Genomic DNA, 27700 nt, shown 5'->3' on the forward strand with positions numbered 1-27700 from the left:
GACCCTAGAGAATATTCCAAAAAATGGAGCAAAATGGAGACATCATTATGGTATATTTTTGAGAAATATAAAGTACAAAAGCCATATTATATAAGAAATGACTATTCTAATACAAAGAAAATACAACGACTGTGTGGTGCCGCCTCTCCAAAATAACCTGAAAGCGAACCTCTCAACTGAACATGTCGCATACGTTTGCTACTTCTAATCCATTTCTTTGTCTTGCCGCTGACAGCCGTGGCTGACTAACTCAACAAACTCACTTGTCTTCTTGTATTCTGGAGATCAAGACTCTGTTTAAACGAACAGCCCCATTTACCTGCTAAACTTAAGGAGCTATTGATTTTATTATTGAAGGGTCCACCTCATGCTGACTTTAGAGATGCACACAGCACCAAACTGTAGGCCGGCACTCGGGAGATATTGGTGGTGAAAAGACGGCATGCTGGGAGTAAAATAGACACTCACATCAAGTAAATGCTATCTCTTCTGGTAACTTTAATATCTGTCAAATGCATGACAAGGGAAAAAAAAGGAGAAGAAAAAAGTTGCTGATGTAGTGAAACCTGTCTGAACAATTACGTTAGTTTATTATGGATTATATATGGGATTTTTTGGATCCTATTGTAAAGGACAAGAATACACAAATAAATGAGGAGCTACATAACTAGATTATAATACAAGGTCGTGGGTCAATATGTTGTTTAATATAAAAAGATACAAAAATCATTTCTCATCTCCTTAGACTTCATTGTAGGATTGAGATGCTCAGCACAGAGCAGGCAAAGAAGTCACCATTTTGGAATTGCTATGTATGTGCATGATATACACAAGATGCAATATACCGGTATATAGAATTCCTGGACTGGCTTTGGTCAGCAAAAATGCCGCCCTCCTCGGGGCCCTGGCATAGGACCGCCTGAAGCGGTCGTATCAGGTCGCCTCATGGGAGGTGCGGTGCTGGTTTCAAAACTGCAACTTTTTAATCCACAAGCTTTAAAACAAGGGACAAGAATTTCAGGCAGACATTGCGACAGAGTCCCCAATAGAGAATCAGGAGGGAATGTGAATGTAGCCTTATAGAGGGATTCATGCATATTGCCAGAAAATATCATAAGTGTCTGATAAGAGACCCCAAACTGTAAACCCAATCTATCATAAATATAGGGGTCCTCTGCTCCCACATTAGACTCTTCTCATTGGAGAATATGAGGTCACTGATCATGTATATATCTATCTCCATTCACAGGTCCTATTCACATCTGCGTTCGGGTTTCCATTTGTTCCCGAATGGAAACCTATACACATTAAAAAGCGGTTATCTTGGAAACCCACAGACCCCATAAACCATAATGGGTCCCTGTAGTTTCCAGAGAGAAAAGTCGTGCAAGTAGCACTTTTCTTTCTGCATGATTCGTGCAGAAACCACACGGACCCCATTATAGTCTATGGGGTCCGTGTGGTTTCCTTAGGTAACTGCTTTTTAATGTATATAGGTTTCCATTCAGGGGGTGCCCAAGCGGACTCCCCAAATGCAAGATGTGAACCGGGCCATAGGGGTGAAATAAACAGTTGAGATGCCCTGTTAGAGGGACAGCTTATGGTTAAATATATTTGTTTAAATGCTACAAACCCTTTATTCCATGATTTAACTTAGCCAGCTCAGCTACATCTCCTCATCTGTCTCTGCCTGTAAGAACACTCTTGACAGACAGGCTCTGCTGAATAACAAAAGAAAACACTTAACAAACATTTGCAACTCATTTCACTTCCCCACTTTCTCTTTTTTACTAAAGTGTTTACTTTTTCGCTTTGTAAACTGTTTATCTTGTCTTTTATAAGAGGAGCTAAAGGTCCCGGTACTTTGGGAGCACATCAATGAGACATTATCCCTGAGCTTCCAAATACAAGATTGCTGCAGGCTGATCAATACACTTTCAGAAAAGCTGGATTTGCTTTGTAAAAATATATATTTAAAATTGCAAACACGCATTGCACACATACCAGTCGGCGTAACATTACCAGATCTGAAGTCAAGAACATTGAGTCAGTTCTTTAAGTTAATGCATTAGAAGTAGGAAGAACGTTAAGTGCAAGGACCCGAGCGACACTGGCAAAGACTAAATTGTGAAGGCTGGATGACTTGATCTGAGGATCTAAAAAATTGCAGGACTCGTGGGGTGGTCTCGGGATACAGTGGTTAGTATAGACCAAAAATTATCCAAGGTAGGACAATGACTTAAGTGGCAACAGGATGCATGGAAGGAGTGAAACCTAAGCCATTTGGTCTAATCCCAAAGATCTGCTGTAAAACACTTGCTGAACCCTTGTGATAGAAAGGACACAATGCAACTTCCTTTGTGGATGCAAAAACACAATAGAGTACCAATGCTTGATCCCCTGCTCAATGCCAAAAGTACCTACAATGGGCAAGTGAGCATCATAACTGGACCATGACACAATGGATGTGGATTTTAGGATGCATGTGTGTCACTTACCTCGGGAAGAGATACCAGGATGCCCTATGGGAAGAAGGCAAGCTGGTGGGGAAGTATGATTCTCAAAGAAACCTTGGGATCTGGTATTCATATAGAAGCCCCTTTGACTTACCTAAATATTAGTAGCTGAGCAGAACATGTGCACCCCTTTGTCCCTAAAAGCAATTGCCTGTCGAGAATCTAACTATTCATGCTTCTATTTCTTCACCCCAATAGTCATTTTCCTCTGCCCAGTGCTGCTGGGAGAGATTCTGTACAACACCTGCCTTTCCCGCATCTCTGTTGCTCTAAGTTTGCTTACACAGAAGCCTGTGATTACATTACTTTTCTAGGCTCTACGTTCTCAGAACATACTCACAAAACACTTGTTTTTTGCTCATTCGTAGGTTTCCTGATCTTAGCTTGTCTTCCTGGGTATTCCCTCTCTTGCTGATTTGGCTTTTTCCGTGACCTCCTGGACTTGAGTATGGCCTGGACTTCTGATATTCCTCTGCTTTAGTTTTGGTTATTCTCTCCTGAATTTTGCCTCTGGCTTTTGTATTACCCTCTTTGCCTGCCATAAGGTTTCTGCTTTGGTCTTTTAGCCTGCAAGTGAACCTGTTTTTTGGCACCTTATTCTAGAGTTGCAACCTGGGTCCCAAGCAGCCAAGTCCATACTGTCCTATGGTGGTGTCTAATGAATACTTCGGGGTGACCTTAGAGTATGCAAACCACAGTGATGCAGGATTATAGTTTACTTGCTGCCTGCTGCTACCGTCAGTTACCTATGGCGTATTAGGATGGAAAAGCGATTCCATTACCTTTCAGGCTTAGGTGCCAATTCCGTAATATCGGCACACTGCGAAAACGATTTAGGAATAGTTTGAATAACATGACAAATTCCCTAGATCTGATTGATCTTCTATGGCGTGGGCTGGAAAAATAAATCCGATCCACAGGTAGGGGCACAATTGTATTTTGGTATTTACTAATATATGCTAATTAGCATGTACAAGCCCCCTTGGCTAAATAGATAAACTGAAAGGGCTCGTGACTTTCACCTGCACAGATATACTAATTTAATAAAGGGTCTATGATTTTTGGGCAAAAGGGTTTAGTTCCCTTTATTGGACCCCAGATATTTACCATTCTATTGTATGAATAGAGAAGAAATAAACACCTAACATTACAAATAAAATATACTATTATTTGATCTAAATAAATTATCGATCTTTAAGAGGAATTTCTATGTTGTTCATAAGTGTATATTTGTGAGTATTGTAGTTATTGGTTGTGTGTATATTGCATTACTCTCTTAACTGCTAATCCTGGCACATGTCCAACCCTCATTACAAATTCTACAATTCCCTCTAAGCTACATTTGCTATTGGGACCAATGAAGCACACTGGAGAGAAAAAAAAACTAAGAGGCTAAAGATAATGTATTCCAGGCATAAATCAAGCATGTGAAGATAAAAGACATAACTGTAGGGAAATACTCATCTGAAAACCCCATAGGGAGAGCATGTAAAAATATCACTTTTCTTAAGCCAAGTATTAGACGATCCAATGCTACTTGAGCAGAATTATGTACACAGATGGGACTCGGGGCTTGTTTCTGTGTTTTCATGTTACAATATGACAATGTTCGAGCCTCTCGGCGAGTTATTTGGATAAATGAAATATCCTTGGCGTCTCGATTAACCTTATATCTTCAATACTGCAACTTATCAGGAATTCTACTAGGCATGATTTTTTTTTTTTTTTGTTATTTTTTCCCTCTTTGAGCATTAGAGGAGATAACATTATGATAACCCAGAAATTTAGATTTACGGGTACTGAAATTACACAGTAGGATCATGTCAAAACAAACCAAATACAATGGGCATCACGTGTCAATCTTTCTATGGCGGAAATATGACAAGTGAAATGTGTGCCATATTTATGAATGTATTTTGTCATTTCTACCCAAATATAAAAGGGAAGAGAGTGGAGGCTGCTACACAGTTGCTATCCTGCAGAATGGGTATCAATCATATTTCGTTAGAAGCTAAAATAGTTATACAAGTACACTGATGATACACAGACATCTCCATTCACCAGGGGTTATTGGGAGACTTATTAGTATTCACTGCACTGTGATGTCACCTCAATGTAGTGAATATAAATGAGGTATTCATTTAAAGTTTAAACTTGATTTTAAATTGGCTTTGACCAAGGATTTGAACAAAAAAAAAAAAAAAACAGAGTATACAAAGCTGTTATTCTACTGACTGAGCCACAAGCTCTATTATTTTCATTAGAGGTTTTTTCTTATACTAAGCTACAATAGTATTGTACTGTTCTTACATAACAAATTGGTATATAGAGATAGTTCTATAGGTCAGTACATCTGTTATTTTACTGGCTGAGCCATAAACTATTAGTTTCAGTAGATGTTTCTTCCTATACCAAGCTGCAATAGTATTATACTGTTCTTACAAAGCAAATAGGTATATGGTATAGCTCTATATGTCAGAACATCTGTTATTCTACTGACTGAGCAACAAACTATTAGTTTCAGTAGAGTTTTTTCTCTTATACCAAGCTGCAAAAGTACTGTACTGTTCTTACATTATATTTTGGTATATAGAGTGCTTCTGTTATTCTACTGACTGATCCACAAGCTCTACTAGTTTCAGTATAGCAATCATGATTATCAAATGATTATAATTAAATGTATATATAGTGATCACTAAGTGGCGTGAACAAAAATGGTGCAATTGTTTGTTTTAATTAAACACTACACTATCAATCTGGAGTCTAATCTTATTATAAGGGGTCCATATATGTAATTGTAACTTTTATACAGGATACAACTCTTAAAAAGTTCACTCCCACTTTTGCAGCTACTTGCTATTCATGAATATATAGTTACATAAAGTTAAAGGGGTTTTCATCCTATTGAATGTGACTGAACTGCAAGAACAAGCACAGACATTTGCATGGACAAGTCACTGTCCCTTTTGTACATTTGATTTGTAGTCTCCTACCTTCTAGACATTGGTGTTATACCCTATTAATGTATATGTAACATCTTTGTTTGGGCCTCTGAACAATCCTTCGGTTGCAAGCTTCAGCGCAGGAGGCGGGTTCATTTTTGATCCTTTGCTCTTGCTGTTGTAGCACAGTTAAGGATTCGTTCCTGTGTGTCAGTCTACCCAGTGTTCTAGTTCCTTTGGTCATTTTGGAGTTAACTTAGCATATTTTGATTGATATTCCTCCTGGCCAATCTAGTCCTTTATATACTTTTCCAGCCCACTCCCTAATGATTGCTATTGCCTTTCTGTGCGTGTTGGCTCTATCCTGATTGCTATCATTACATTTCTGATCCTTGGCTTTTTCTTGTGACTACACTCTTGGATTCTGAATCTGTGCTTTGCTGCTTGACTGGACCCCCTTGGCTAGCCTTATCAACCTTCTGTTGTTGTTTGTCTTGTGTCTTGTCTGCATTCTGTATTCTCACCCGGATCAAAGGAAGGGACTGTCGCCCAGTTATCTTCTACCACCTAGGGTAGTTGAGGTAAATAGGCAGGGACTGGGGGTGGTTTCAATTTAAGGACTCAATGTCTGTCATTCCCCTTCCTTCCAGGCTCCAGCAGCAGTTACTGGGGAATTATTCATCTAGCAATTCCAAAACAGTATACTCCTGGAAAAACTTCTTTAAAGTTTTAAAAAAACTATATTAAATGGGTTATTTAGGGAATAATAAAGGTTACCAGGGCATTCCCTGCATTGGATAACCTTTATACACAGTATAAGCATGTTCCTGGAGCTGCAAAGTTTACCTTCACAGAGTGTAGCAAGGTGCCTGATCTTTGAGTGATGAGTCCCTGCAGCCACATAGCCTCTCTCTTACATCGCCGACTCCCCTCAACCCTGGCCAGGGGTTCCTAGAGTCGGGCCAAAAGAATGAGAGTTTCAGACTCCCTAGCTGCCTTCTGCAAAGGTAACTTTCCCTGTCTCACACCTGCTGTGAGTGGAGAGATGACCATGGATCTCTCCTAATTCACTTCTGTGGGAGTTCCTGCCTGCTTACACCATAGAAGTGTATAGAGAGAGTCTTAAAAACTGGAGTAAGCGAACACTTGTCTTCAAGATAGTGGTTGGTCCCAGAGGAGAAACCACATCTAATAAACATTTATGGCATATCCCGTGGAACCTGTCACCAGCTGTGAAGCCCCTAAACCAGAAGTACTGTATGTCCTTATGTTGTGAGGATTTAGGCCCCCATATCTGGTGAAATGGATGTTTCACCGTTCCAAATTAATCTGTCGGAGATGAATCCTTAAGGTGGAAGCAACCAAAAGGGAGAAGATTATATTGCACCACCAACCAAGAAGACCAAAGATATATCAAGTGTTATGTAAAAGGAAATAGAAATTTTTAGGCTAACGCGTTTCTGTTTACTCTGGTTCTCTTCATCAGGTCCAAATCCTAAAAATACACAATACAATACTAGGTGACCTCTGGTATTTCCATCTATAGCAAGAACAGGTGCCCCGGAGTACCCCATGTTATGGTCAGCGATGGGAGCCCCAGCACTAATTTACCCTTAACCTGTTGATAGGGAATGTTATTAATGAAAAAATACTTCGCCCCAGTTTTCGTTCCATTAAAACTGCATGAAAACCGAACATACGAAATGACCCTTCTATAAAATAAACATGCGGCAAATCACAGGCACATAAAGGATAGATCTGACAAATACAACAACGCTATAAATGGCCCCTGGAATACACAACGCTAAAAAGGCAGATGTTCTTGTGCATTGTACTTCCATACTTTCACGGCCATGATCTCAACAACAAAACACAAAGGACTGGAGGCTGCAGCTATCTGTTGTGTTTGCTCTTTGTTGTTGCCGATCTTAGGTCAATGTAGCCTTTCAATAATTCTATACATTCTGCACACAGCAGAGTCAGATTTGCTAATAGCGTTGAGAAAAAGAAATTGCAATTTGGAGATAATGTGCAGCTTATGACCTAGAAAATCTAAAAGCACTATATGAAATGTTCCGAGTGAACAGCGCAACGCAAGTTCAAGCTCACAGCCTGGTCACTGCTGTGCTGAAAGTTTCTCACACAGCTAACGCCAGGGGAATAAAGCCCCTTTACTTACACATGATGTCTGGAAAATGTCAGCGCTCCAACTGGCAAAAGAAACATTCCACTTTGCTTACTACACTTTACTATGAAGAAAATACAGGAATTTGTCTTGGAGCATCTAAATCAAAACCAGAAGCCTCGGCCTCAGAATGTTTTTTTTTAAGGAACAAAATCATGTTTGGCCGTAAACGGGGAACAATTTGACTTTACTGAACTGATAAGTCTAGAAAATCTGTTGTTGGATCCCGAATACAAGATTATTGACATCGGACCTATCTATTGCTATATACCACCCGACGTGTAATCATTTCATATGAGCCAAAAATAAGAACCAGATTATATTCATTTCCGTTACTTCCATTATTGCACATTTCTATTATTCACTCACATCAGTAGAAAAAAATAGACTGAGAAAGTTCTGGAAAAAACTTCTGTGCATGGTGAACCGTTGTACATGTAAATATAAGAAACCTTGTAATGTATCTTATCAGACAAGAAGGCTTTTCCACCACTTCTCAGACTCCTTCTCCCTATACCACCAAAAACCTGTTCACATACTCTGAATTCTATGCTAAATCAGTCTTGGGAGTGGAGACAGACTGTCAGCTCAATGAAAGATCAGATTACATAAATGAGGAGCCAGAGATAGAGAAGCACTGACACACACACATAGATTTCTCCCCCAGAACTTTATACACATCGACATCATTTGTTGTTTCTCTATTCTCTACTATACATCTCTATACTATTGCTATTACCTTTATCCATGTGTAGTCTATGGCAGACATCATGTCATCTCTCCAGGATGGCTCAAAGAAGACGACAGGAGGCGCGCTGGTCCAAGTTAAATCTTTTATTCAACACACAATGCGTTTCATGGCAGCTATTTCTTCCCACCACCTCAGGGGCAGCCAAAAAGTAGATATGGAGCATGGAAAAGGGGAGAACTGCTTAAAAACAGAGTACAAGCCATATAATGGCCAGAAATAGAGTGTCATTCCTCTTGCACTGCTGACATTAGGTTCCCACTAGTGTTGGTCTATCCATTGTTCTGGTCCATCGAAGGAACAGAACAACGGACAGGGGACTTCTGTAATAGAGGTCACACACAAAGTCGGATGGACCCCATTGACGATAATGGAGTAGGTTGGATGTTCATCACTTTAAAACTAAAACAATGGAGGTGAAAGTCAGCCATGCAGGACTTTTGTGTCTACTGATTTAAAGTGGAGATTGCGACAGAGTCTCCTATAGAAACATAAGCCTAACTCCAAAAAGTCACCTGAAAGAACTGGAATGCCTAAAGCGTCAGCAGTGGACAAAACTGGTCCTAAAACTAATGCTTAATATTCCATTCAATTATATATATATACATATATATATATATATATATATATATATATATATATATATATATATAGTTAATAAATACTGTATATTAATATCTAATATTAATATGTCTAAGTATGATCTGAATAGTTTGGTTATAACACCAAAAACAACCTCATATATACTAGACTAGAATCCACTTATAGTACATTATTTGATAAAAATATGTATACAAACAGACAATAAAATAACTGAGCAAACGATAATTGATGGGAAGTCAGTAATCAGACAGTTGTAAAGTGCTTTAAGTGTAATACCTGAATGGCTTTACTTTGGAGGAATACTTTTAAATTGTATGCAAATTTTTTGTGCACCTATTTGCATTTTTCTTTATGACATGCATCCTTATAACCAACCATTCATGTATTGTACGGTGGATTCTGTTTCTGTCTCATTTTGGAATAGATGATAATGGATGATACATTTAAATTTTTGCTTTTTGGACCATGTATCTTATGAGGATTCTAACTGATGGTGCCAACTGGATGGTCGCCAATCAAATAATATGAAATGAATTAAGTTGTCTCCTACAGACAAGGTCTTCAAATGATAAATACTAGATCTGCAGAACCAAAAAGATTGGACAAGATCGTCTGATTTCCTCTGAATAGCTGGAATTTTTTTAAAGTCTCTTAGATAGGGTTCACACTGCTGTTGTTGTCCATACAGAAGGTGTGCCAATAATCAGACATCTGCCTGGTAATAAGCTGTACACGTGTGTGCTCCTCACATGACCATGGACCGTAAATCACATGACCATGGTCAGAGTTTTATCCTCTAGAAGTAACAGAATGAATGACAGCAAGCCGAAATCCAGAAAACTGTGAGGAATTGATACAGAAAGTATATTGGAGAATTGTATATCTTTTTATTGTACATTTGTTTGTCAATATTGGACTGAAAGTGGCCAACCCCTTTAAGGATACTAAAGGACACAAGATAAAATCCCACACAGCTAGTGTCCGTTGTTAAAATCTTGAACGGACGGTAGCTTTGGACACTACTGTCGGACACCAACGGTTGTGTGAACGCCCCCGTTGCAAATGTATTGCATGATAAATCAGGTAAAGGGCAATTAGAACCTCTGCTCTTTGATTTTAGGTAGATTCTCACGTTACGGAAGTGCAGCTTTTTTTGTTGCAGATTTTACTGAGGTTTTTGAGCCAAAGCCAAGAATGGCTTCAAAATTAATAGAACATATATAGGACCTACTTATACTTTTACTCCTGGCTTTGGCTCAAAAGACTGCAGCAACAAAGAAATCTATGTTTCCACTACGTGAAGCCTCAACCCTGAAGTTTTCTGGAATATAAATATTGGTGACCAGGTCATCAATATCATATGGGCAGACACCTACCATACACTCAGATGTTACCAGGCCAGTGGTATGTTCTTCGGTTGCAGTTCAGATCCATCTATGCATAGACACTATATGGTGACGCACTTGATAAACAGTGGGGAGGCCGCAATGCCCTTCGATTACTTCAGCCTCTTCACACAGCTGATCAGTGGTGGAGCCAGTTCTCCCCTGATATGACAGTGACGACCTAGCCCAAGGATAAGTCATTGATAACACAATCCTTGAAAACCCAATTCAATGCTAAAGGCATTGTCCATATTTAGGAGTAAGCCATGGAGCGACTGGGGAAGGTGTAAAATAAAAAAACAAATGCATACTCACATCCATCATCGTTTCATTACCAGGGACTGCTAAGGACAATGACTGGTCTCAGCAGTCACATAAGATTCGGGGCTTCCAGTACAAGACAGAAGGGGCAGCAACAGCTGACAATGGAGCCTTTGGGACAGGCAAATAGGTTATTTTTTCTTTAAGGGTCCATTCACATGGAGGAAAATGGTGAGGCATTTGGTGTGGAATTTCAGCGCTGAAAAAAAAAAGCCTTGCATTGACTTCAATGGGTTCCTTTAGCAGAAAAAGGATCCCATAGAAGTCAATGGGAAGCTTTTTTTTCAGCACTGAAATTCCACACCAAATTCCTCACCATTTTCCTCCGTGTGAATGCAGCCTTACACACTTCCTCCAGCTGCCTTATAGGTTGCAGTTTGTAGAGTTTCAAATAATCACTTTTTATGGTGTAAATAGCATGGATTGATATGAAATTATTCAATTCCCTAAAGTATTTCTACTTTTTCTCTAAGTCACCAAACAAGTTTGTCTAGAATAATGTAGTAGATATAAAACAGAGAGGACAGGGGAGAGGAGGGAGATGCTACTGAAGTATTTTCTTCCTTAAGAAGCAGCACTGGAAAAATCCCATTAAGAGTCTGACCACTAATACTTATTGGTAGACAGTAGAGATGAGCGAACAGTGTTCTATCGAACACATGTTCGATCGGATATCAGGGTGTTCGCCATGTTCGAATCGAATCGAACACCACGTGGTAAAGTGCGCCAAAATTCGATTCCCCTCCCACCTTCCCTGGCGCCTTTTTTGCACCAATAACAGCGCAGGGGAGGTGGGACAGGAACTACGACACTGGGGGCATTGAAAAAAATTGGAAAAAGTCATTGGCTGCCGAAATCAGGTGACCTCCATTTTAGACGAATAGTGGATTTCAAATCCGGGTCATATGAGAATGTGAACTTTGTGACTATGAGACAGGGATAGCTGTACAGGCAGGGATAGCTAGGGATAACCTTTATTTAGGGGGGAATGTTATTAAAAATAACTTTTTGGGGCTCTATCGGGTGTGTAATTGTGATTTTTGTGAGATAAACTTTTTCCCATAGGGATGCATTGGCCAGCGCTGATTGGCCGAATTCCGTACTCTGGCCAATCAGTGCTGGCCAATGCATTCTATTAGCTTGATGAAGCAGAGTGTGCACAAGGGTTCAAGCGCACCCTCGGCTCTGATGTAGCAGAGCCGAGGCTGCACAAGGGTTCAAGCGCACCCTCGGCTCTGATGTGGGAGAGCCGAGGGTGCACTTGAACCCTTGTGCACCCTCAGCTCTGCTACATCAGAGCCGAGGGTGCGCTTGAACCCTTGTGCACACTCTGCTTCATCAAGCTAATAGAATGCATTGGCCAGCGCTGATTGGCCAATGTATTCTATTAGCCTGATGAAGTAGAGCTGAATGTGTGTGCTAAGCACACACATTCAGCTCTACTTCATCGGGCTAATAGAATGCATTGGCCAGCGCTGATTGGCCAGAGTACGGAACTCGACCAATCAGCGCTGGCTCTGCTGGAGGAGGCGGAGTCTAAGATCGCTCCACACCAGTCTCCATTCAGGTCCGACCTTAGACTCCGCCTCCTCCGGCAGAGCCAGCGCTGATTGGCCGAAGGCTGGCCAATGCATTCCTATGCGAATGCAGAGACTTAGCAGTGCTGAGTCAGTTTTGCTCAACTACACATCTGATGCACACTCGGCACTGCTACATCAGATGTAGCAATCTGATGTAGCAGAGCCGAGGGTGCACTAGAACCCCTGTGCAAACTCAGTTCACGCTAATAGAATGCATTGGCCAGCGCTGATTGGCCAATGCATTCTATTAGCCCGATGAAGTAGAGCTGAATGTGTGTGCTAAGCACACACATTCAGCACTGCTTCATCACGCCAATACAATGCATTAGCCAGTGCTGATTGGCCAGAGTACGGAATTCGGCCAATCAGCGCTGGCTCTGCTGGAGGAGGCGGAGTCTAAGGTCGGACCTGAATGGAGACTGGTGTGGAGCGATCTTAGACTCCGCCTCCTCCAGCAGAGCCAGCGCTGATTGGTCGAGTTCCGTACTCTGGCCAATCAGCGCTGGCCAATGCATTCTATTAGCCCGATGAAGTAGAGCTGAATGTGTGTGCTTAGCACACACATTCAGCTCTACTTCATCAGGCTAATAGAATACATTGGCCAATCAGCGCTGGCCAATGCATTCTATTAGCTTGATGAAGCAGAGTGTGCACAAGGGTTCAAGCGCACCCTCGGCTCTGATGTAGCAGAGCCGAGGCTGCACAAGGGTTCAAGTGCACCCTCGGCTCTCCTACATCAGAGCCGAGGGTGCGCTTGAACCCTTGTGCAGCCTCGGCTCTGCTACATCAGAGCCGAGGGTGCGCTTGAACCCTTGTGCACACTCTGCTTCATCAAGCTAATAGAATGCATTGGCCAGCACTGATTGGCCAGAGTACGGAATTCGGCCAATCAGCGCTGGCCAATGCATTCTATTAGCCCGATGAAGTAGAGCTGAATGTGTGTGCTAAGCACACACATTCAGCACTGCTTCATCACGCCAATACAATGCATTAGCCAGTGCTGATTGGCCAGAGTACGGAATTCGGCCAATCAGCGCTGGCTCTGCTGGAGGAGGCGGAGTCTAAGATCGCTCCACACCAGTCTCCATTCAGGTCCGACCTTAGACTCCGCCTCCTCCAGCAGAGCCAGCGCTGATTGGCCGAATTCCGTACTCTGGCCAATCAGCACTGGCTAATGCATTGTATTGGCTTGATGAAGCAGTGCTGAATGTGTGTGCTTAGCACACACATTCAGCTCTACTTCATCGGGCTAATAGAATGCATTGGCCAATCAGCGCTGGCCAATGCATTCTATTAGCGTGAACTGAGTTTGCACAGGGGTTCTAGTGCACCCTCGGCTCTGCTACATCAGATTGCTACATCTGATGTAGCAGTGCCGAGTGTGCATCAGATGTGTAGTTGAGCAAAACTGACTCAGCACTGCTAAGTCTGCATTCGCATAGGAATGCATTGGCCAGCCTTCGGCCAATCAGCGCTGGCTCTGCCGGAGGAGGCGGAGTCTAAGGTCGGACCTGAATGGAGACTGGTGTGGAGCGATCTTAGACTCCGCCTCCTCCAGCAGAGCCAGCGCTGATTGGCCGAATTCCGTACTCTGGCCAATCAGCACTGGCTAATGCATTGTATTGGCTTGATGAAGCAGTGCTGAATGTGTGTGCTTAGCACACACATTCAGCTCTACTTCATCGGGCTAATAGAATGCATTGGCCAATCAGCGCTGGCCAATGCATTCTATTAGCGTGAACTGAGTTTGCACAGGGGTTCTAGTGCACCCTCGGCTCTGCTACATCAGATTGCTACATCTGATGTAGCAGTGCCGAGTGTGCATCAGATGTGTAGTTGAGCAAAACTGACTCAGCACTGCTAAGTCTGCATTCGCATAGGAATGCATTGGCCAGCCTTCGGCCAATCAGCGCTGGCTCTGCCGGAGGAGGCGGAGTCTAAGGTCGGACCTGAATGGAGACTGGTGTGGAGCTATCTTAGACTCCGCCTCCTCCAGCAGAGCCAGCGCTGATTGGTCGAGTTCCGTACTCTGGCCAATCAGCACTGGCCAATGCATTTCTATGGGGAAAAGTTAGCTTGCGAAAATCGCAAACTGACAGGGATTTCCATGAAATAAAGTGACTTTTATGCCCCCAGACATGCTTCCCCTGCTGTCCCAGTGTCATTCCAGGGTGTTGGTATCATTTCCTGGGGTGTCATAGTGGACTTGGTGACCCTCCAGACACGAATTTGGGTTTCCCCCTTAACGAGTTTATGTTCCCCATAGACTATAATGGGGTTCGAAACCCATTCGAACACTCGAACAGTGAGCGGCTGTTCGAATCGAATTTCGAACCTCGAACATTTTAGTGTTCGCTCATCTCTAGCGTATCAGATATATACACCTGATTGCCGTAGACTTCTATACTGGCACAGGAGTGTGTCTAAAATATTAAGAAGCAGTGAACACCAGCAGGGGAATAGATTAAGACTGGCGTACAGAACACCAGTCTTAATAAATTATCCTCATTATGTCTATAGGCGTCCTTACACTATAACAAAGCCAGTCCAAGCATCAACACCCCATTAAAAGGTCATATAAAATGAAAGTCTATAGCAGGCTAAAAGGTGACAGCATTTATATTAAAATTGACAAAATACATGAAATATTCTATCAGGAAAGCAGCGCATATACAGCATTATACCGAAAGACTTTAATGTTACCTGGCACGCAGACTGAACCATTACTTCTCTGTCTACGTCTAACAGCTGTCCTCATATCTCATACCTCTGCTAAATTGTTTTAGGAAAAGTGTACAGCGAAAAAGCAATTGCTTTAGGAAATATGACTATCTAGCCCACGTGCTCAATTCACACAAAGCGTTCCTTCTCAGCAGGTCCAGACCTAGTCTTCGCATAGTGATAGAGGAAAGAGGTGTTTATATATGCAGCAATGGAAACATATATCACTTATGACACAAAGAAATAAGCACTCCTTAAAATACACTCCGTCACTGCCAATCAATACGGAGCAAGCTACATAAGCCAAAGAATGGAGTGTGAAGTGTGCAGGGCTTAACCCCAACAGCAAATAATCACAGCAATAAATAACTAGACAAACAATTACACATGGCTAACAGATCTGGATCTCACAACGCGGCTTGTGGAGCTACACAAAACCAGATGTGATCATTTCACACATCAAAAAAAAAATTAAATGATAGTAGGCAGAAAAAAACGATAGGAAAAAAAATTACAACCAAGTGGATTGTAATAAAAAATTTATTAAAAAGGTTTTCACACATAAAAAAAAATATAGAAAATGGTAATAGCTAGAAAAAAATGTATAGAATTTTTTTGAATCAAGTGGATTGAAAGAAAACAAATTTTTTTTAAGGGTTTTCACACATGAAAAAAAATATTAAATGATAGTAGGAAAAAATAACTATAGGAAAAAAAATTTTTTTAACCAAGTGGATTGACAGAAAAAATATTAAAAAGATGTTCACGCATAAAAAATATATGAAATGATAATAGCAACAAAAAAATGTATAGAAGTTTTTAATCAAAAGGATTGAAAGAAATTTTTTTTTTAAAAGAGCTTTCACGCATGAAAAAAATATTAAATGATAGCAGGAAGAAAAAACTATAGGAAAAAAATTTCAGCCAAGTGGACTGATAGAAAAATTTATTAAAAGGGTTTTCACATATAAAAAAAACATGAATGTGATAATAGCAAAAAAAAAAAAAAAATGAATTTGAATTTTTTTTAACCAAGGGGATTGAAAGAAAAAATTTTTTAAAAGGGTTTTTCACGCATAAAAAAATATTAAATGATAGTAGGAAGAAAAAACTATAGGAAAAAATATTATAACAAAGCAGATTGGAAGAAAAGGTTATTAAAAGGGTTTTTCCAGTGGGGAAAAAAATATTTTTGAGATGGCTCATAATTAAATATGTATTAGCTTCTGCCCGTGACTTCATCGGCATGTTGTTGGCATTGATGATCCGCCTGCTCCAGAGTTTCAGTAGCTCTCAAGCTGCCCTGCGACTGAACTTGTTCCTCATGCCATGCCTGTGATTGTTTCGGCATCTCAGCAGCTTGTTGGGATCCTATATGAGTGTGTTGTTGGAATCAATGATCTGCCTGCTCTGGCGTTTTGGCTACTCTGATGCCCGGTTCACACATGCTGATGAATGATTAGTGCGGGCAGTGCACGGCAAGCACTCGGACCCCATTACAGTCTATGAGGTCCGTGAGCTTGAACTGCACAGTGCTTGCAGTTGTGCTTGTGTTCCGTCCGGGGGGTCTTCATGTGGACTCCTTCCGGACAGAACAAATCAGCATGTGTGAACTGGCCCTAAGAGCCGCTTGAAGTCTGTTGACTTCTAGCTACCTTCATAGCTCTCGTTTTTTGAGAATTTTGCAATAAATTAGATTTTGGTTTTCCCAGCATGTTCAAAATTGGGAAACTGCCACTTTGGATTAAAGGGGTTTTCCCATCTCGGTGTCTCAGCTCTCTGGCTGCAATGTCTGCTTCTCACTTCCTGTATTTCTCTCCCCCCTCCTCCCTCTGGCTGAACGGGACACAGAACACTTATGCAGATCAGATAATATGCAGATGTTTGTACAGAATGGACTCGGTGTTATCTGTGTGTTTACATAGAGATAACAGACCTGGCGTTATCAGCAAACTGCAATTAGCTGAGAATGTCCTGCAGGCAAGAGCAGTGTAATATAGTATATGAACATAAATTCATAACAGTCGTGAAGCCATGTCATTTATCCTATGTGTTAATCCAGGTTACAAACTATTCATGTGCCGAATTTCATCCAAATCTGTTCAGCTGTTTTTGCGTGATTGAGTAACAAGCATACAAACTTTCATATTTATAATATTAGTAGGAGGGGAGGATAGGATAGGATATTTCTAACATGGGATGTATTAGACATACAGATCTCACCTGAAATGCAGCTTTTTTTTTTTCTTTTTTTTTTTTTAGCAACCAAGAGCACACACAAAAGATTGTTGTAAATGTATGACAGAAAGATCCATTCTGCAAATCTTAATTGGGGTGTCTGAATATTTACAAACCCATTTAGATTTATATGGATTTTCAGTCTTTGGAATTTCTGCAATATATTGGCTTCAAGTATAAATACCCTAAAGGCCAATTCACAATGGTCAATTCTTGTTATGCTTTGCTTGTAACAATAATTGTCAAGAATGAATTAAGGATAAAATAATCAATAATCGATTATCTTATTCAATCGTGCAATTATAAAATCAAACGCCATTTATTGTAAGAGCAGTGGTTAGGAAACAACACCACTCATCTCCCTCTGGAAAAGAGTTTCCTAGCATCATCTTGATATAAGTGCAAAATTAATAAACTTTCTAAATCTTGTTAATAAAAATGTCCTTTTAATTTGATGCTATAGAGCCTGTGGAACTCCTTCACATAGCCGGCTGTCCTGCTGCGTTTGACACAGATTGAACAGTACAGTGTGGCCTGCCTATGTCAGCTGTCTCTTTTCTCCCTTTTCTCGCTGTAAGGGTGTTTACACATGGTGTACCACGTGCGACTATAGCCGCATTCTATTCCTGGGCCACATTCATTGGTGTTTCACTTACACAGAAATGAAAGTACAGGCAGCCCCGAGACTGGATGTGGATATTGCTGCATCTAGCACACCTTTAGAGGCTGCAGCAGTATTACAGTACAGATAGGGAGAAGAACACATGGCAGTCTGTATGGGGGGTGTTAGGTGAACCAAACAGGCTGTGTAACCAAGTAAAGAGAGATGAGAGCACCCACAGCAACTTTATAGGGGCAGGGAGGGAGAAATCACACACTACCCAATTAGGCAGTACATGGGCTGTAGAAGTAGTACTGGAATGAAAGTGACACAAGAGAGCTAATGAAGACAGCAGCATGTTGGACACAAACACCGTATGCTAGCTTCACATCTGCACTTTCTTTTCCATTCTTCTGTTCCTTCGAAGGATCAGAAAAATTGATTGGTGAAAGACTGACACAAACGGAGCTCAAGGGACCCCACTGATTACAATGGAGTTCGATGGGTGACTGTTTTTTTTTTTCCTGAAACAAAAAAGTTGGGCTTGCAACACTTTTTCGTACAACAATTTCTGATGGATCTGCACCAAGCGGACACCCAGCGCATATGTGAACATATCCTTACATAGAGCATGTATTACTGAAGGGGACAAGCCTATATGAGAAAAATCTGAAACTAGGATTAGGCTGCAAACTACTTATTAGGGCATCAGAAAAGTAATACAGAAATGGAGACTGCAGCCTGAACCTAAGGCTGAGTTCACAAGTGTTTTTTTGGTCAGGATTTTGAGGCTGAATTTGCCTCAAAATCCTGACTATAAAGACAGCTCCCATGGAAATCAATGGGAGCCAGTCAGGTCTTTTTCCAGAAGCTGCTTGTTCCGGCTCCCGGAAAAAAGAACGGACATGCTCATTCTTCAGGCGGATTCGCCTTGCGTATCCGCTTGAAGACACTCAATCCTCCCGACTAGGCCCATTCATTGGGCCTAAACCAGTGCCCTATTGCGGCTACCCATTTTTTGGTCCAGAAACTGAGGCGGCCACCATAGTGGCCCCTGCACACAGTATTATGCCCCATAGTGGCCTTTTCACACAGTATTATGCCCCATAGTGGCCTCTGTGCACAGTATTATGTCCCATAGTGGCCTTTTCACACAGTATTATGCCGCACTGTGGACCACTCATGTATAAATATTATACTTTTAAGTCTTTTCAGACCCCCTGAGTATAATGATCAGAGACCCAGGGGAGGATTCAAACATAAAAAACACTGTTACTTATCTCTCCTGGGCTCCAGCGCACTCCCCACTGATGTCGGCGATCTTCAATGATAGAAGAGTCATCACTCGAGCCGGGCTTGTTTTGCAAAACATAATGATGCAAGCCCGGCCCACGTGATGTCTGGGACGTTAGCAAGTAGGCCCAAGGCCTTCCGGAGCATAGGAGAGGAAAGTAACAGTGTTTTTTTTAGGTTCCTTCACCTCTCCTAGCCCTCCGATCATTATACTCAGGGGGGTCTGAAAAGACACCACCCCCCGTCCCGAGTATAACGATAGCAGTGTTTGTGGGGTCCCCGGGCCTGCAGCCTTACTTACCCATCCCGGCTCCTGTTCAAAGCTGCCACCGCAGAAGGGGAAGCGCCGACGGCTGTGAGCAAGAGCTAGGATTGGTAAGTAAATAGGGTCCATTACCTGCTGGAGTTACTACAGTAGGTAACGACCTATTAAAAAAACCCAAATAAACTCAGCAGCGGTAGAAGCTGCCACCGGTCCCCCTAGTGTCCCGGGCCCTGTGGCAGCTGCTACCACTGCTACCCTGGTAGTTTCTCCCCTGTCCACACTTAGTTTTCCAAGATGGTGAGGGACAACCTCCCTGCCGAGTTCTTTCAGCAACTGCCTGCTATGTACCGAGAAGAATTAACGGAAGGCAAAGGGCAAAGGTCACACCAAATACTGATGTTATTTCATCTTTTCTTCTTTCACTTCATTTTCTTAACTGACAAAAACCAAACTAGTAACCCTTGCATTGCAGAATTTTCTTCATATCTGCCTAAAACTTTTGCACAGTTTAAAAATCATATTATTTTTTTTCCCATGTCAAAGGTGTGGGCAGCATTTACCATGACAAATCCAAACCAGTAATGTCATGTCAAGCACAGTACAATCTATTACTGATCAGGACAACTATTTTTATTCTTATGAATTGTGGATTATGGAAACTTTTCTGACTCTGACTTTTTAGATAAACTGCCTGTTATCTCTGTTAATAGAATCCTATCCCCCGGGAGCCAACTTTGCTTTTCTAAAGATGTTGGCCTATCTGAACTATTAATGCTCAGTGGGGACAGAAAATATTGCAAAAGTCTATTTGTGAAGAAAAGCTGGGTCAGTCCGGCATGCTGGAGGATCTGAAGTAAAACTTAATTCATATTATGGGGACAGGACTCTATCACTGTGTCGTTTGCTAACCCAGCACGAGAAAAGTGCTGAATAGATTTTTCAATCTTCACCAAGAAATAAGTCTATTTCTAGGATGACATGGTGCAAAATTATCATGACTTAGGCAATTTTCATTTTGGTGACCGGATCTTGAAGTTCTTTAAAGCTGCACTTCATGGAGAAAATACACATTCGCGAAAGGCGAAAGGACAGGATCATATAGAATATTGGCAGAAAGCGATGAAAAGATTGGATAACAATCAATAAAATCATAGGGTAAATATTGGAAGATTGTATTCATATTCCTGAGGTCGCTTATGAATGCAAAATATGGGCACATTTGCTATCCTATGGTGATCTAAATCTGGCTTAGGGGACTTCACACTTGTGCCCGTGTCCGCCCACCGGGTCTCCGTCCTAATCCCCAGAGAAACTGGATAGGGGACGGTCAGTTTAAAAAACCATTCATTTGAATGGGTTTTAAAAGCAAACCGCCGGCGTCCACGTGAGCCTCTCCAAGGGGTGAGGCTCAGGCGCACATTGGCGATTTGCATGTAAAACCCCTTCGTATTAATGGATTTTAAAACTGACCATTGGCAAGCTGTCCCCTATCCAGTTTTAAAACCTGGGAAGCCGTCCCCTATACAACTTCTCTGGGGAATAGGACGGAGGCCTGGTGGGCAGACACGGGCGCAAGTGTGAACGCCTTCTTAGTAAAACTCCAGGAGACGTGTAAACTAATTTATATAAGCAAGTAAAAATGGCAACGTTCACATGTGCGTTGGGCTGTCCATGGTTCTGATCCATTATTATTATTTATTTATATAGCACCATTAATTCCATGGTGCTTTACATTTGGGGGTTACATACAGTACACAGAATATACAGGTAGATATAATACTAACAATGACTGACTGGCACAGTGGGGTAGAGGGCCCTGCCCGCGAGGGCTTACAATCTATGAATCCATCAGAGGACCAGAACAATGGACATGTTGCCTGATAAATTAGCAGATACATACAGAGGCCGATGGAGCCTATTGACTATAATGGGGTCTGTTGGGTGACTGTTGGTTTTAAACTGAAAGCGATGGGATGAAAAAGTTGTGTGGGCGGACAGTGCAGAGAAGTCTCCTATGGAGATTCTGGTTCTAATCTGAACGTAGCCTAATGATTCCCCCTATATATAATACAGCCCGTATTGTCTTACTTAGATATTTCTTCGTCTGCAAGTTCATAGAAGATAGGTCGTGCAATCCCATTGTGCAGGAGCACAAAGTCCTGTCGCAGTTACTGCTGATGAATAGACAGGATTATACAGTCCTATGAAAAAGTTTGGGCACCCCTATTAATTTTAATCATTTTTAGTTCTAAATATTTTGGTGTTTGCAACAGCCATTTCAGTTTGATATATCTAATAACTGATAGACACAGTAATATTTCAGGATTGAAATGAGGTTTATTGTACTAACAGAAAATGTGCAATATGCATTAAACCAAAATTTGACCGGTGCAAAAGTATGGGCACCTCAACAGAAAAGTGATATTAATATTTAGTAGATCCTCCTTTTGCAAAGATAACGGCCTCTAGTCGCTTCCTGTAGCTTTTAATCAGTTCCTGGATCCTGGATGAAGGTATTTTGGACCATTCCTCTTTACAAAATAATTCAAGTTCAGTTAAGTTTGAGGGTCGCCGAGCATGGACAGCCCGCTCTCAAATGATCTGAAAACAAAGATTGTTCAACATAGTTGTTCATGGGAAGGATACAAAACGTTGTCTCAGAGATTTAACCTGTCAGTTTCCACTGTGAGGAACATAGTAAGGAAATGGAAGACCACAGGGACAGTTCTTGTTAAGCCCAGAAGTGGCAGGCCAAGAAAAATATCAGAAAGGCAGAGAAGGAGAATGGTGAGAACAGTCTCGGACAATCCACAGACCACCTCCAAAGAGCTGCAGCATCATCTTGCTGCAGATGGTGTCACTGTGCATCGGTCAACAATACAGCGCACTTTGCACAAGGAGAAGCTGTATGGGAGAGTGATGAGAAGAAGCCGTTTTTGCAAGCATGCCACAAACAGAGTCGCCTGAGGTATGCAAAAGCACATTTGGACAAGCCAGCTTCATTTTGGAAGAAGGTCCTGTGGACTGATGAAACAAAGATTGAGTTGTTTGGTCATACAAAAAGGCGTTATGCACGGCGTCCAAAAAAAACAGCATTCCAAGAAAAACACTTGCTACCCACTGTAAAATTTGGTGGAGGTTCCATCATGCTTTGGGGCTGTGTGGCCAATGCCGGCACCAGGAATCTTGTTAAAGTTGAGGGTCGCATGGATTCCACTCAGTATCAGCAGATTCTTGAGAATAATGTTCAAGAATCAATGACGAAGTTGAAGTTACGCCGGGGATGGATATTTCAGCAAGACAATGATCCAAAACACCGCTCCAAATCCTCAGGCATTCATGCAGAGGAACAATTACAATGTTCTGGAATGGCCATCCCAGTCCCCAGACTTGAATATCATTGAACATCTGTGGGATGATTTGAAGCGGGCTGTCCATGCTCGGCAACCATCAAACTTAACTGAACTTGAATTGTTTTGTAAAGAGGAATGGTCCAAAATCCCTTCATCCAGGATCCAGGAACTGAATAAAAGCTACAGGAAGCGACTAGAGGCCGTTATCTTTGCAAAAGGAGGATCTACTAAATATTAATGTCACTTTTCTGTTGAGGTGCCCATACTTTTGCACCGGTCAAATTTTGGTTTAATGCATATTGCACATTTTCTGTTAGTACAATAAACCTCATTTCAATCCTGAAATATTACTGTGTCCATCAGTTATTAGATATATCAAACTGAAATGGCTGCTGCAAACACCAAAATATTTAGAACTAAAAATGATTAAGATTAATAGAGGTGCCCAAACTTTTTCATAGGACTCTATTATAGAGGAGGGGTAGGGAACCTCCGGCTCTCCAGCTGTTGCAAAACTACAACTCCCAGCATGCATAATTGCTCTGCTGTTCTTGGAACTCCCATGGAACTGAATGGAGCATGTTGGGAGTCGTAGTTTCACAGCAGCTGGAGTGCTGAAGGTTCTCTACCCCTGTTATAGATGATGAATCCTTCCTGACTGTATACTTATGAAGTCTTAGAATATATAGGGGCATATAGAGGGAAGGATAGTTATACTGCTCTGCAGAAAGCAGAGATGGTGCTGGCTCTAGCTGCCCATATGATTGTGTAACAAGGTGTCATGTGATGGAGGTCAGAGGAAGAGAAATCTAACAAGATGTATCTGCATGGAAACAGACTGGATTCTGAACTCATCTATGTAATATACATGAATATACAAGAAGTGAAGAGTGTGCATGACTATCAGGTGAGGGCTAACAAAATGAGAGAAGACAAAAATCTAATTCACATTGCCTCTCAGTTGTACAGGTCCATCGAGGGACCCAAACACTATAGAGGTGGACCACTAAAATGTGTTTGATGGACCCCAGCCAAGTAAAAAGCCCTCCATGCTGATTTTCAGCAGAGTCTCCTTCACGCAGATATGAACGTAGCCTTAATTGACGAAAATATCCTATTAACACTATTCTTACTTTGCAGTATTGTTTTCCCACAAACTGCACAGTACTGTACCTATAAAATATATTTGTGATCTAATCCTGTCTGTGATAACAATTAGATGGCTGCTGAGAAGTGATCTCTACAGAACAGGAAGTGTCAGCCTATAAAGGGACAAAGTGTTCTGTATGATCACATCTGGATTTCAGGATTTGTTTTTTTTAATATACAATGACATGAGAAATAAAAAAAAAAATCATTTTCTAAATAAATATTTCATACAAAAATGTAACAAAATATTGACACAATGGTTCAACTTCTGAAGAACCATCTCCTTTAAGACTACCTGCAACTGTCATAGGCTTAGCAGTCACTTGTGTTTATTTACTAACTTTCCACAAGGTGCCCATTATATCTGGGGTCGGAAGAAATATGTGCTGAAATTTGGGTGAAGATAACTATACCCAGCGATTTATGATGAGAAGTCTTGCTGGCTTTTGAAAGAATGTGCAGTACACAAGTTGATCAGAAAATCCTGCAATATTACAGAACTATTCCAAGCCCCCCCAGAGGCCAGAAAATGGACCGGCAATTTACAGTGTTATGTAAGCACAGCTCAACCACAAAGGCTTCTTATATAAGTCAGCGGGGGCTTGTGTACCTCATTCAACAAAGTGGGGTGCTGCGGTCATAAATGTCAACAAGATAACAGTCAAATATCTTCTTTAGTAAGTGACATTATTTTACCATTGGATGATATATGATGAAATGGACATCACATAACATTATTATATATGTATTAAATATGACATACGTATTATCATACATAGATCGTATATTTATACCAGCCTATAACTGACTGATGCATTGTCTCAAAGTGACATCAAATGCCGCAACATTGTATAAATATGTTTCTAGTAACAATAACAATTGAAATAAGAGATGGGAATTCTTTTCATCAAAGCTACCAAACAATTTAGGCTCTGTTCACATTGCATTTGAGCAGCAAATAATCAGAATAGGGTATATCAGAATAGACTTAAACACTGACCCTAGACAGCTCTACCTAGTCAGGGTGGGAGTCAAAGGGAGAGTCATCTGGGGTGCACTAGGGTCAGGATCTAAAGGGGTTGTCCAGTTTCAGACAAATATTGAGAGAAAAATGTTATGGGTTGTATAACAAAAATTTATACAATTTTCCAATATACTTTCTGTATTAACTCTTCATGGTTTTCTAGATCTCTACTTGCTGTTATTCATTCTGTTTATTTCTAGTAGATAAAAATCAGTCCATGGTCATGTGATGTACAGTCCATGGTCATGTGATGTACAGTCCATGGTCATGTGAAGGGCACACATGTGCACGGCTCGTACCAGGCAGATGTCTGATTACTATACCGTGACTGTAACTGGCTGTGCACCTGTGTATCCATCACATGACCATGGACGGTATATCACATGACCCTGGACTGTATATCACATGACCCTGGACTGTATATCACATGACCATAGACAGTACATCACATGACCCTGGACTGTATATCACATGACCATGGACAGTATATCACATGACCATGGACAGTACATCACATGACCATGGACTGATTTCTATCTACTGGAATAAGCAGAATGAATGACAACAAGAAGAGATCTAGAAATCCCTAAGGAACTGATACAGAAAATATATTGGACAATTGTAAAACTTTTCACTATACAAACAATGATATTTATCTCTTAACATTGGTCTGAAACTGGACACCCCCTTTTAAGTCTCCATTACTGTTGATTCCAACATTAACCATGGTGGAGGATCCTGTTCTCCCTGAAGAACATGTGGTACCCAAGAGAACAGGTTATACTTGGGTAACATCTATGTGCACATATATATTGGATTCTAGGGTGACTTCTTTTGTACACTTTGTTGCAAGTGTGTTGCGCCCCTATGGTTGCCTTGTTGTTAGTGGTCACCACGGCCGCCTATGCTTGCACAAACAGCACAGGACCTGTATACAAGGAATGGAATTGCCAGCGATGGCAATGGAGGTACAGGGTGGGGTAAGTACTTTTTTATGTTTATATCCCATTTAGCAGTGGAATTAAATCATAAAAACAGGAAACTAGACAATCCCTTTAAACGTTAAGTTTTGGCCCCCTTCCATAGCTGTTTTTCTATGTACAGCCATAGTCACATCATAAGGATTAAGGATGTTCTATTCTGTTTACAATGCACAAAACTTCTCTTCTAGAAGAATGGCAAGGGTTGATGAATGGAGCAACCAACATGGAAATGGAGGTTTAGAAACAGTAAATAATGGTGGCAATTCAGGGAGAGACGGGTAAAAGACAATGAGAAATGGTGAGACAGATTGAAAAAGCTCAATCGGGAGATTATAAACCTACTTGAAATCAAAATTACTCAATTGATTGTCAAGAGCTGGTGTAAACTCAAGGGTGAGGCGAAGATAAAAGGAATCCCAAAAAGAGGGGTCAGGTACGGAGCGCATGAAGCAAGAGGTGAGTGAGTGGGGTGAAGGCAGGAGAGAGAAATGCAGGCAAAATGGGATTAAAAGGTCAAGAGAGCAAGTTGTAGGGCTTGATGACAATTGAAGAGCATAGATTTTTAGACTGGCAGGTGAATATAATCTCAAAGCGAGATGTGACTGTGTATAATAGGGCTAGCTTTGTTAAACTGTACTAAGATGTTTCTTTGTGTCGATCACTGAATGAGTAAATCAGGTTCTATTCTCTTCTTGTCAAAAGGGAAAAAAATGGCGCACAGACAAGAAAAATATTTTTAAACACAAAACAGCCGAGGGCTGATGAAGAAAATACATTACTACCCATCATTATGTGAAATGGAGAAAATCAGAAAACTGTGAAGTGCATGTTATTAAGTGAGAACAGGGATAAGGAGATCCAATGCTTCGCATGGAATACAAAGTCTGGTTTTGTAAATGGGTTGTCCTGTTATGGACACTTATTCCTTATCCACAGGACAGGGAATAAGTATCTGATCACTGGGGGAAAACCCTTTTAAAGGGGTTGTGGGTTATGGACATTTATCCCCTATTCATAGGACAGAGGATAAGCGTCAGATTGTTGGGGTCCCAACTGCCGAATCCCCCAGCGATCAGACATATGGGGGACTGAATGTGCCCCTAAGACCTCCTTGTAAATGAAGCACCAATTTGTTTGCATGATCGACACTCCATTCACTTTTATGGGGCTGCTGGGATGGTAAAATCCAGTGTCCACAGCCCCATAGAAATGAATAGAGTGCCAGTCACACAAGCACACTGGCACTCAACTCACAAGGAGGACTTAGAGGGACTTTTGGTCCCCCATCCGCTTGATCACTGGGCGATCCAGCAATTGGGACCCCAACAATCTGTCCTCTGAATAGGGAATAAGTGTCCTTAACGCACACCACTTTAAAGGGGTTTGCCATTTTAGAAAGTGATTTCTATGATATGCTATCGCATTATGGTTGGTACCCTCACTGATACTAAGAGCAAGGGCTGAAATGCTGCTGAACCTGTCCATCCACTTCACTTTTTAGTCCAGTGGTACCACCGTACATAAGGAAAGCAGTAACACCTCCAGGATCATGCAGGACATATACTGGGAGGTACTGACATGTACTCGTGAGAATAAACGCCTTTGGCTGTGATGCAAAGCTCTTTGGTCTATCTTTCTTCTCTTATCTCCTTCTTTCCCTGCTCACAACTCTCCATAGATCTCTATAGAGATGAATCATGTAACCTCGAGATAGATAAAGCAGTGATTTTCACAGTGAAAGTAATTTTAGCAGAGGGAGAGGGAACAGGAAACAGCCTGATCACTGCAGAATT

At 41.3% G+C, this 27700-nt stretch overlaps 1 protein-coding gene across 3 annotated transcripts in view; it reads right to left on the reverse strand.

The window, feature by feature from the left end:
• Positions 1 to 27700, reverse strand: part of METAP1D (methionyl aminopeptidase type 1D, mitochondrial) — a 129223-nt gene that overhangs the window by 85986 nt on the left and 15537 nt on the right. Inside the window, exon 1 of one of the 3 annotated variants that reach the window (XM_075284153.1) lies at positions 8383 to 8464. The exons of the other annotated variants lie outside the window; for them this stretch is intronic. Within the exon in view, the coding sequence (XP_075140254.1) occupies positions 8383 to 8415 (33 nt within the window). The 5' untranslated portion in view covers positions 8416 to 8464. Of the gene's footprint in view, positions 1 to 8382; positions 8465 to 27700 lie in introns of those variants that run through there. 3 annotated transcript variants of the gene reach the window in all.

The sequence above is a fragment of the Leptodactylus fuscus genome, chromosome 8 (genome assembly GCF_031893055.1).
Source record: "Leptodactylus fuscus isolate aLepFus1 chromosome 8, aLepFus1.hap2, whole genome shotgun sequence".
In the NCBI taxonomy this organism is placed as follows: domain Eukaryota; kingdom Metazoa; phylum Chordata; class Amphibia; order Anura; family Leptodactylidae; genus Leptodactylus; species Leptodactylus fuscus.